At 39.5% G+C, this 12,043-nt stretch overlaps 2 protein-coding genes across 2 annotated transcripts in view; one reads left to right on the top strand and one right to left on the bottom strand.

The window, feature by feature from the left end:
• LOC135338878 (NADH dehydrogenase [ubiquinone] 1 alpha subcomplex subunit 13-like) overlaps positions 1–12,043 on the top strand; it is an 81,911-nt gene that overhangs the window by 16,961 nt on the left and 52,907 nt on the right. The gene's annotated exons all lie outside the window — the stretch shown is intronic.
• Positions 163–9,788, bottom strand: LOC135338863 (uncharacterized). Its single transcript, XM_064534947.1, has 11 exons — positions 9,445–9,788; positions 9,093–9,330; positions 5,232–5,381; positions 4,862–5,179; positions 4,380–4,778; positions 4,182–4,301; positions 3,304–3,642; positions 2,928–3,252; positions 2,693–2,871; positions 1,657–1,722; positions 163–1,584 (listed from the first exon to the last, which is right to left on the bottom strand). The coding sequence occupies exons 2-11, from the start codon at positions 9,301–9,303 to the stop codon at positions 392–394; spliced, it is 3,300 nt and encodes a 1,099-aa protein (XP_064391017.1). The 5' UTR covers positions 9,304–9,330; positions 9,445–9,788; the 3' UTR covers positions 163–391.

The following is a 12,043-nucleotide window of genomic DNA, read 5'->3' as shown; positions in this document are numbered from 1 at the left end:
AATAATTTATTTTCATGCACCGGCCCTCAGCATTTTTTTGCCATAAAAATGTTGTTATGCAAAACTTCTTTACCAAAAATGGACATTGATGCCCATTATTCTTTAGACACCTATTATGCTAATTCCAAGCATAATTTATCAGGGTCTAAAAAGGATTGACTCTTGTGTTCAAAGAAAATATATTATAATTCTGTGTGCCGATCACTACTACAACACGATTAACATGTTTTTATACGTGCATACATAATTAAGTTCAACTATAAACAAAATGAAAACACTGAAAAGGATTGACTCCGTTCAAAAAAATATATAATTCTGTGTGTCACTACTACAACATAGGATAATTGCTATAAAGAAACAATTCTGTTCGTCACTATACTATATATTAATTTCATAGGTCTTCCAATTTTTTTCCAACAACCTCAAGCCTCTTCACATTATCTGACCACTCTTTCATACGATCTCCTAATGTCTTGTCGGTTTCCATATCTCGGGTGATTTGCTGCTTGACATATTCCAGTAGCTCTGCAACGCGATCTCTTGTGTCATCAATGGCTTTTAGAACTTTGAACCGAGGGCATGATTTCTTGAGACTCTCTTCTACCTTTTTGATATCACTTCCCTCCTCAGCAAGTCGGGCTAACTCCTGCACATTTTGTGGGCTGAATGTGTTCATCTGAAGTACATGTACATTGTCCTTTATCTCAGGAATGTCTTCTGCTGCAAAACAAAATTTGTCAAATTCCCTCTTTTGCACATGCGGATTTACTTTTAATTTTCTTGCTTGGAGACCAAGTTGTGCACCGTAGACTACAACTTCCTCCCATGGAACAGGAACATTTTCTTCAGCACCATTCTTCAGTGTTTCTTCGGTGTCATTAAGTCCATCTGAGTACAATAAATCCTTCTTGTTCATTAGCACAAGGATTCTCCTCTTCTCTCGTCGCTTCTCTTTTTGTTTCACAAACTTGTCATTGATACATTTCAAAAGTTCTGCTGTTGCATCAAACTGAAGGGTCTCAACAGACAATACAAGAATCATTCCCTCCATTTCTTCTCTTGCTTTCTGAGCATCCTCGTAGATTCGTGATTTTATTTTCTCGGAAGTACCTGGAGTGTCGTATATCTCCAATTCTGTGCTGCAATTCTGAAAAAATTTAACAGGAACATGTAGTTCCAGTTGTCGATCAATTTCAAATTCGGGGGATTTTTTATTGCGCCGCTCCGAATTGAACTCTCTCAGTGCCTTTGAAATGTTTTTCGGCTCAGTAGCAATTTCTTTCTTATCCACCGTTTTGTCATACAATGTAGCAGTGGGATTTGAATCATGTTTAATGCAAAGTACATATGCTGTTTCACCTGAACTACGAGTAGGTAAGTATTCTTCACCAAGCATTGCATTTATTGTAGTACTTTTTCCAGACCCGGTTACACCAATAATTCCCACTTTTGTACAATTGGATTTGAGGAGAATTAGTGTTTTCTCTAGTTGTTCGACTATATCGGTTTTACTTATGACACGTGCTAAGCAAATCACTTCTTCAATAAGCTGATCGATGGTGATTACAGGACTACCTGCATTGTCTGTAATGGGGGAACAACCAAAACGTTACAATCTGTTAATTGGCAAGCCATACATCACACCCACTTATGTACCTCGTTGGAGATTTTCGAAATCATCTGATGATGACACTATTAATTGTGGTTGGTTTTCTCGATGATCTGTATTAAAATAAAATTATATTTACATGTATAATTATATGTGGCTGGTTTTCTCGATGACCTGTATTGCACTGGGTTACAATGCCAAAACATCATAAGAATGCATGCACCTTCAACAACCCGCTGAGTCAGCAGTCAATTATCTACTTTGTATTACATCTCCTGTTAGAATCGTAGTAGTTTAAAACTTATGTATACCTGCTACTTAAGACATGAGTGGAAATATAAATTATTAATACTGTACTTACACTATCGTTGTGGTCATGCCCACATCAAAAGATTGTGGTAAATCCAGTACAGTTATTATAAAGTGCGTATATCAGAGGAGGTTGGTTTCATATCATAATGTTTACGAAGGACTGCGTGCAGAGACAAAGAGAATATATATATATACGGGGAAAAGTAGCTATCCTATAGCTAGCCAAAAGGCTGCAAACGATTGTAGCACTCTATATACTAGTAGAAAATGATGCTAACACTACCCAGTGACAAAGTGAGTAGTATAATTATAGTCATTCTCGAATCAAAGCAATGAGCCAGGCACTCGTCACAAACTTCCAGATGTTGCTACTTCCCTATGTTTCTTTGACTCCTGTCTTAATGTATAGCAAATAATTATATATACTATGTCCTGATCGCGCCTATATTCTGATCAGTTGGTGATAAATAATTGCATCTATATCCATTGCTAGGCAATTAGCCTCAATTCCAGGCCTAGTGAGAGGGGCTGGGATTGAGGCTACTAGGCAATGAGATGAAAAAGCCACATGTGCAAGGCACCAGCACTGTTTGGAGGCATGTATGAAACAAATGTACAGGATTACTGAAGTGGGATGATCTTTACAGCTTGTACTAGTGTACCAGTACAACATTCCATGGACTACAAAATTGTTCGAAATGCAAAAGGTTCCACGTCTAACGGTCTTGTTATAATAAGTAGTTAAAACGTACTAACACAGCATACTCTTACTTTTCCCATAGCACTGTGCCAAAAAGGCAAAATCTGTTGGAGACGGGCAAACTGCAAATTTCAAATGACGCTTGTGGATGCCTAGAATGACTTTCCTGTCCGTATCACTCAAACGTCTGTCATTCTTCACTTTATCTTCATCCCTGTATTTCTTCGGATTCAGCCATTTCTTGTCGAACCTATAATTTTATAGTAAGATTGCATGCATGATCCCAAAAAAGATTTTTCAACTCACCAATAGTGCATGACACTGTCAGGGTCGTACTTGTCAGAGCCGTCACCATACTGCAAACTTTCCAAGTAGTCACCATTAATATCTGTGTTCTTTAATCTCTCATCTCTTCTCATTTCGCCAACATCAATAAACTTTTTCGCCACTGACCAAAAAATTGATCTCTGATGCTCATGCTCCAAGCCCAGTGCATGCCCAAATTCGTGGATTACAATGTGTTGATTGTAGTTACTATAACCTTTGCGAAGCCCAAGAACCATGGTGGGTTTGGATTTATCAACCGATACTGCATCAACTCCAATCTTGGACCAAGATTTACCATCTGGATCTGCAGAACAAAGTGAATAGCAGCCATTGAGAGCAATATTATTTCTCTTACCAATTCTGATCCTGATGTCTGACTTAGTAGAATCTCCAGTGATATATAATTTTGGAATCACTTTGCTATATACATGGTGGTGGCACCATTCATTAGCCCATGATGTTATGTTGTCAGGATTGAGATCAACTCTGGCCAGATCACCTCGGTTAATGATGTAAAAATAAAGTGCATCTTTACCGTGATTGATAGGCCACAGTTTGCCTGTAGCCACTTGAGCAAGAGCACCATCAATGCTGCATTCTTCATCAACACCTTCCTCTGAAGACTGAGTCTCTACCGTACTAGGAGGAGGTAGTTCACAGAATGCTTGTGGCACATCGTCTTCCTTGAATGGCTCTAGAAGAAAGTACATATCAATTATATCATACGATTTAACTATGGTTGTACAGATTGTGGTGTATACCGAAGGTGTCATATCCGGCGTGAGGATATTTTGGCAGTACCGGGTCTAAGCGTAGGTCACGTGCCCCCACGTCTCTGTTGCGCTAGAAGTTGGAGGTCACGTGACTGCAGTTAGGTTTTTGGGGGAGTACTGAGAGAGGGGCCCCGCGATTAGCCTTAAGCACTTAAGTGTTGGGGGCCCTCATTCAGCCCCCCAAACCGATAAATCAACATCGTCGGATAGAAAAGGTGGTTAGGGCTCTAACCGATGTGAATGGGAGGGTGGGAGGCAAAGAGTTAGACGAGTCTTTTGCAAAACTCTGGCTACTCACACGTGTGTGACAGATACTGCGCACGCGCAGTGAGGCCAGAGGGCCAAGCCTTTGTTATCATAGCGTGTACCCGAGGTAACGCCGCAGTTAGGGTACTTCCCCATTAACTACATTTAACTACAATAAACTTTATAATAATTATTACGGTTCATTTTATAATACCAATTTCTCTTGCTCTCTTAGGGCTTGGTTCATCAGCCTTTACAGATTGTGGTTTATCTGCTCGTTTGTGAGGGTTTGGGGAGATTTTGGGGATGACATCATCACTGCCAGCTTTGTCATCTGATTGACAAAAAATTATATAATGTGGAGCAAACTGCCATGCAGATACATGTAACGCATACTTTTGATTGCACTTACTTGTACATGAGGGTGAGGGTTCAGCAATGATAGTGCATATGTCCCCTACAAGGCGACGATTGTTTTCTACCTCAATGATCCCCTGAACCAAGTAGCGATAAGTGCATTTTATTGCTGGACACATTTCCTGCCATTTATGTAGCATTTCTTTAGTTTTGGAATTCGGTAAAGTGTTCAGACGATTTGTATCAATAGCATGTATATGCTGTGGACTTAGACCGAGGTATTGGCCATAAGCGTTCCAATGAACTATGCACTTGGATATTGGAAGAATATGATAATCTGTGCATTTCTGATCAAGGAGAGAATCTACACCATGGCGTCGGGCGATATCGTTGACGATACGCCTGCTCTCATCAGCGCTACAATTCGGTGGGGTCCTTTGTGATTGAGGTGGAGCTGCATTGGATGGTGTAGAAAGAGTGAAAGTTGACGGGAAATGTGTAGAAATACACAAAATATTGTAGGTTGACCTACGGTACCTGATGCTTTAATATTGCTGTACGCTTCTAAGACATGAGAGACTATGTTCTCGGTCCATGGACCATCTTCCTTTAAGGCAGCGACAAATTTGTGGAATGTTTCAGGATTCAACTTAATTCCATTAGAGAGGTCATCAATCAGTATCGAAGCTTTGTTATGACCAGTTCGAGAAGTGTTCATCATTTCCTGATAAGTCTCGTTTGAGATAATCGATAACGAGAATAAACTACCACTGATTCCAGAGACGCCATGAGCAATTGAATCAGTCAACACCTTGGTGCATAACACTATTGTCTTGTACTCGGGTGTCTCGGTACCTGTAGAAATTGATTTCAATGTCTGGTTAAAAAAGTTCAATATTTAATTTACCTGGACCAGGATTTGTTTCTACGTCTCCAGCCAATTGAAGAAGTTGTAACTTAACCATGGATAGGAAGCATTGAAGCACCTCGATACATTGACAACATACAGTCATCAATATCACCGATAATTCGTCGAGGGAATCATCCAAGATAAAATCTGTACAAAAAATTCAGTATAATGGACAATGTTTGGTATAATACACATGCGTGTGCATAAATTTCAATACCGTGCATGCTTATCTGATAAGCCACGAGGCACACAATTCATGCACACGAATCAACTAAAATAATGATTGCACAATAGAATTGGGAGAGGGGGGATTTAATCGTTATTACCACGAGTATAATTATACAAGCCGCTTGCCATATAGTAATATGTTATTGCCATGGAAATTGTCATTAATTGGATCACGCTTTCTGATGCAAGGCAAGGCTTCGTTCGATACTCTCTCTCTTATTAGATTCTTAATGTCGCATAAATGTTTTGGAGCCTTAGAACTTGACCAAAACGTATGCAGCCTAATACTGGAGTAGAGCCCTGGTCTGGCCCCTGGATCAAGGTCAAGAAGTATGTGTAGTTTATATCAAAAAGGCATTTGATTCTGTCCCCCATGTTACTCTTCTGAAACATCTTCAGTCACTTAATTTTAAACTGGGTGCATAGTTACTTACTGGAGAGGAAACAGTTTGTGGGAATTGATGGCAGTAACTCATGTTCTTTCAGGTGTGCCCCAAGGCTCGGTTTTGGGTCCACTATTGTTCATTACGTAAGTCACAGATGTTATTTCTCAAGCCAGTAAGCTTAATAAATATGTTTGCTGATGACATGGCCTTGTACAGAGTTATCACATCTTCTAATGGCTACGTAGATCTCCAAAATGACGTCTCAAATTTTTTGAGCACCAGAATTCAATCTTGGCAAGTGTAAGTTTATGTCTGTTTCTAAGAAAACTTCGCACTCATTGAAGGCCTCAACTCTACTTTTAAATGGTTATATACTGCAGCAGGTTTTAACTACCCGAAAATGTTAATACAACTGCAGAGAACTTCTAGCCTCGATCCCAGGCCTTACTTTTTCTTGCTGTTGTCACTGTTCATCCATAAAAGACATAGTGCTAGTGAGGCAACAAAGAAAGAAATGGGCGTACAGTTAAGAAAAAGTAAGGCCTGGTTTGGGAAATCGCGTGATCCACAAGGATTTTTATGAACGTGGGCGATATGTAGCCCACAATCGTGACGTAAGGTATTCTCCCACGCATTCAGAGTTAATAAGACTGTACTGAGACAACCACCAAGCTGTGCTGCAAGTCAGATCAGAGAACCAGCGTGGCCAGCTCTGGTGGCAGTAGCTACCTGCTATATATGATAATGATGACTAACTTAAGCTATTCTTGATCTATACTAGCATGTAGAAAGACACAAGAAAAGGTAATAGTCTGATAGAATCTGAACACACAATCTAGACTAGTAGATCATCTAGCTAAGCCTAAGGTATAGCTAGCTATAGTGCTTGCAAACTTCCAGTTCCAAGTCCATGTCCAGCTTGCTGCAGGTAAAGTTTTATTAGTCATAGATATCTGCGTGGGCAGTCCAACATCTCTAGCTCAGCATGCCCACGCTCATTTTCACCCTTCTACCACCCTTCTACCCTCACGCGACTTCCCGATACAGGCTCTCCTTTTTCCTAACTCTACGTCTATTTCTTTCTTTATTCCTCCAATTAATACCGTATTTTATCTCATTGAACGATTAAGACAGTATTTTATCTTATTGAACGATTGTGATAAAGAACAGAAAAAGGAGAGCCTGTGTAGAGGCTAGAGAACTTCATCATACACGATTAGAAATCAATAGTACGGTTACTCGTGCAATAAGAGATTAATAGCACTCATAACAAACTGACAAAAGCTTAATAGCACGAGGATTGCTTGTTACTCGTGCTATTAATCCCATAATTATTGCACTCTTAACATTATAGTTTGCTTTGTACATAATGTTACATTACACTGGTAGCTGCTTTGCAGCATGCAATTAGTGTGGGCGTAATCTAATTTGAGTACGGTAACTGCGGAGGAGTTACTTGTAGAATGCATGTAGCTTCGGTTACAAGCACACCTGTTGTTTGTGCCACTGCCTGAATATCAACGTGATCATGAATACATTTATTGCTGGTCTGATCGCCCCTTTCCTGAATATCAACGTGCATGATCGTGAATGCATTTATTGCTGGTCTGGTCGCCCCTTTCCTGAATATCAATGTGATCGTGAATACATTTATTGCTGGTCTGATGGCCCCTTTTTGAGGCTGAACGTTCACCATTTGAGGTGGTACGTTATCATTGGCACTAAATTGGTATGTGACGCTACTGCTAGGCACAGTAGATCAAGTATACACTTCGTAAGTATTATGATAATACAATTCCTCTTGGCATTAAAAAAAGGGGGCATGTCCTAAAATGTTTGGCACATTGACGCACACCTTCTGTTATCTTGCTACCCCCGTAAATCTAAGCTATCTACGACCCTGATCAGAACAACTATAGATCCGAAGTCAGTGAATGTACAATGGAGCACATACAATTTTATAAGAAATATGTGAGATTCCTTGGTTCTTGTAAAAGTGATGCCTCATTTGACTGTAACAGGTGAATGGCCATGCAAGAGTAAGAGCTGTTGCATGCGCATGAAACTACATGTATAGATCTCTAGCATTGTCTAGGACCACTTTTTTCAGGTGGGACCTAGTCCAGAGAAACAAATATTTCGTTCCCTGACAGAAATTAATTTTTTACCGTACCAAAATTGAAGTGATAGCTAGGCTTAGCCACAATTCCCAACAGGGCACTATCCACAAATTGAGAAAACATAACTAGAAGCGTCTTCATTGATCAGTGAGCAGCTAGTCTACAAAACAGACACACGAACACACCAAGGCTAGGCATAAATGTAGACATGGTTATCATCATGATAATTAGTACTAGGGGAATGCTGGAAGCATTGTGTGGGGCGAGCCTTGGCAAAAAGAAATTGTAGTGAGTAGTAATTACTTGTTTGACTTGCTGTTTCCTAAAGGTATCTCTAACTGCAATTCTCTCTTCCTTTTCAATTCGAACCTTTGATGACAGACAAGCTTCTGTCTCACTTGTTGTCAAACTTCCCTTAGCCTTGCCAGCAGATGGTGTCTTAGATATGGCGTAGGGAACACAATTGCCTTAGTTGTTGAGCTGTATCAGTTCATCCAGTGTAGAATTTTAATGTCTTGCTCATGCAATACAAATGATTATTAGAAAATGCAGCGATCGTCACGCTAAAAAGCTTGAACTGACCATGAGACAGACACACAAACACAGACGGATATCCGGTCGCTGAGCTCTGCAGTACTCGCTACTATGGGACGAGCCTCAGGGCTCGCCTCAATTATGATAATGACTTATATTATGTTCATTGTCCGTGTTAGTTTCCGCTTCCTATTGAATCTGCCTTTTCCACTTACTCCTAGCAGCAAATTGAAATACCGCAACTTTGCTCTTCACTCATTGCTGTCTACTACAGCACTACAAAATGAACTATTAACTGTTAACCTAGCTTGCTACTATAACATTTATCGTACTTCATAATGAAAACAGTCAATCGTCGAAGCATGCATGTAACGCTAGACTTGCAAGCCAGCACTTTTTGCATGTGAAAAAAAGACTGGTCAAACTCCGTGTAGAGACTCGTGCAACGTTTGCCACAATGTTTGTGGCAACTCAAATGGCTAAACCCGCAATAATTATAGATCTAGCTAGGGGGATTCATCAAGTTCTTACTCCTGTTACCTTAGGCAGGAATATAACAATCATTCCTCTGATACCAGTATATAATTTACCATTAAGTGTCGCAGAATGGCTTGTTTCAGCATCCTTCCGTACTTCTTGCACCACTGCGTCCAGCTGAGATAGATCGGATAGATCTAACTGTATGCTGCTTCCCCCAAAAATCATCTTTTCCAAGCAGAATCGTTTCAAATCAATTTGACGATGCCTCCTGACATTGTTGCAGCCAATCACCACTCTCCACTGATCAGCACTGATCGGCATGCTGTGTTGAATCACTCAGCAGTAGATCTGTTATTAAATGTAAAATGAGCAGTATTAAAGTTCTATAAATAATAAATTGATCTGGCTATGTTGCAAAATAGTCCACTTTATAGCAAATATTTTATATAGCTCTGATCTCACCAGATCTAGTTCAGTGTCAGAATTTGCTAAGACTTGGTGGACTTGGACAACAACTGCAAACTTGCACAGCAAAAACAAGGAAACTGCCACATTAATGTCTCTGTGGTAGACTATATACCTAATTAGACAGGAAACCATTCACTTCCTTTTTCTTCCAGTCATGTGTGATAAATTGGTTGGCCGGTTCACGAGTTCTGCATCCCTGAACCTTGATCAGTCTTGACCACATAGCACCTCCATCATATCAGGGTTTCATTTCGGCTTGACTTGATCACTTCGTTCAGCCAGAAATCCCAAATCTCTTAGCCCATTCCCACAATCTTCTGACGAAAGTTATGGACATGCATGTAGTTCAGGTCTAGTCTCGAATATCCGCCTCGATCTACCGGTATATTATTGTAGAGGCGGGTATTCGAGACTAGTTCAGGTCTCTCTGGCTCATGAAACACAATTCCTAATAAGGTATGGTTCAAATGATTTTTGTGGCATGCTGTTAGTTGCCCCCTTGGGCTAAGGGGACGACTATTGTGGGCTACATACATCCAAAGTGAAATTAGTGGTAGATCCTATTGTATTGTTCACAACAATACATGTACCACATTCAGGAGGATATGATTAGGCCTTGCCCAGTTATGCTCAAAATGTTGCCTATTAGTCTAGTCTCCAAGTCTCATGCATTGTATACCTATTAGTCTTTAATTCTTACCAATTAGTTTTTAATTATTACCCATTAGTCTCAAAATCATCAACGAGAATTATACTGCAACATCGCAGACGCTTCTATATAATCTTCTAAAGAAGTATTATTGGTGAAAGAAATCTTAGAAAAGAGTCAACTGATCTAGTAGTGCAACTAGCACCTTCCATACGTATATACTCCGTCTAGCCACGACGTGGACCATGTGCTCAGAAGTACGTGTAAAGGTTAACTATTAGCATTATTCATGCTATTGAGCTTCTATAAATAATTTATACCAAAATTTGGTAAAAATTGCCTAATAGGCAAATATTTTTTGCCTATTAGGCTGCTGGCATAATGCTCAATGCTCCACTGCACCTATTAATCTCAAAATTATGCTAGCATAATTGGGCAAGGCCTAGATATGATACAATACATAATAGTACGTTATGTCATATTGTCATATAATTATACGTAGGTTGAGGGAATTAATGCCAGAGTGTATAAAGTTACTCATGCAGGTGTTGCCTAGGCCTTGCCCAATTATGCTAGCATAATTTTGAGACTAATAGGTGCAGTGGAGCATTGAGCATTATGCCAGCCTAATGGGCAAAAAATATTAGCCTATTAGGCAATTTTTACCAAATTTTGGTAGAAAGTATTTATAGAAGCTCAATAGCATGAATAATGCTAATAGTTACCTTTACACGTACTTCTGAGCACATGGTCCACGTCGTGGCTAGGCGGAGTATATACGTATGGAAGGTGCTAGTATAGTACTACTAGATCAGTTGACTTTTTTCTAAGATTTCTTTCACTAATAATACTTCTTTAGAAGATTATATAGAAGCGTCTGTGATGTTGCAGTATAATTCTCGTTGATGATTTTGAGACTAATGGGTAATACTTAAAGATTAATTGGTAAGAATTAAAGACTAATAGGTACAATGCATGAGACTTGGAGACTAGACTAATAGGCAAAATGTTGAGTATATTGGGCAAGGCCTATAGTGTTGCCCCCTTGGGCTAAGGGGACAACTATTGTGGGCTACATACATCCAAAGTGAAATTAGTGGTAGATCCTATTGTATTGATCACAACAATACATGTACCACATTCAGGAGGATATGATACAATACATATAGTATGTTACGTCATATAATTATAGGTTGAGGGAATTAATGCCAGAGTGTATAAAGTTACTCATGCAGGTGTAATCGTGTACATGTTCATAAACAGAAAGTAGCAGTAGAGAGATGTACAAATCTCTCAACTGGTACAAATCTTTCAACAGACTAACATAGTCATACAGGGCTCTAGCATAGATAGAAGTAGAAGAGGGATTGGAAATGGAATTACCCTCGAAGTACCATCTGTGTATCTCCGTGGTTTTAATCAAGGCTTACTTTTACAACACGAGGGCATGAATAATTGTTTTGCTGTCTGTAAAAAGTCCAAGAGCAGTTTTTCTTTTATCTCATACTTGAGGCCATTTGGGACACAGCGTACTACTTAGTTACACAGTCTTAGCTATATCATAGGTACTATATAGGAACACAAGTATGAAGAGGCGTTCTGTGTACCTCTAGCTACTTCACAACAATCAAGATTAAAATTTCTTTGTTACCTACCATCAGAGGCATGTGATTCAGTAATAGGAGTATAGCTCTGAGATGTATGCAATAAGTTCCCGGGCTTTTGTGGAAGTTGTGAAGAGATACAAGGATGGTCCCAGAGCCACTACAGTACATCCAGTCTCGAGAGTAGAATACCAAAATAGGTGAGTACTCAAATCTAAGAAATTATGCTGATACCATTGTATAGGTGAATGAATAAGCTACACATTATTCAAAAAAAATTAATATTTCCCCAAAAGTTGTTGTAGTGGGAAATAAATTTAGGTGAAAATGGGGTGATTGT

Source organism: Halichondria panicea, chromosome 7, assembly GCF_963675165.1.
Source record: "Halichondria panicea chromosome 7, odHalPani1.1, whole genome shotgun sequence".
NCBI lineage: Eukaryota > Metazoa > Porifera > Demospongiae > Suberitida > Halichondriidae > Halichondria > Halichondria panicea.
The sequence above is the reverse complement of the archived record's forward strand: the minus strand, read 5'-3'. Positions and strand labels throughout refer to the sequence as shown.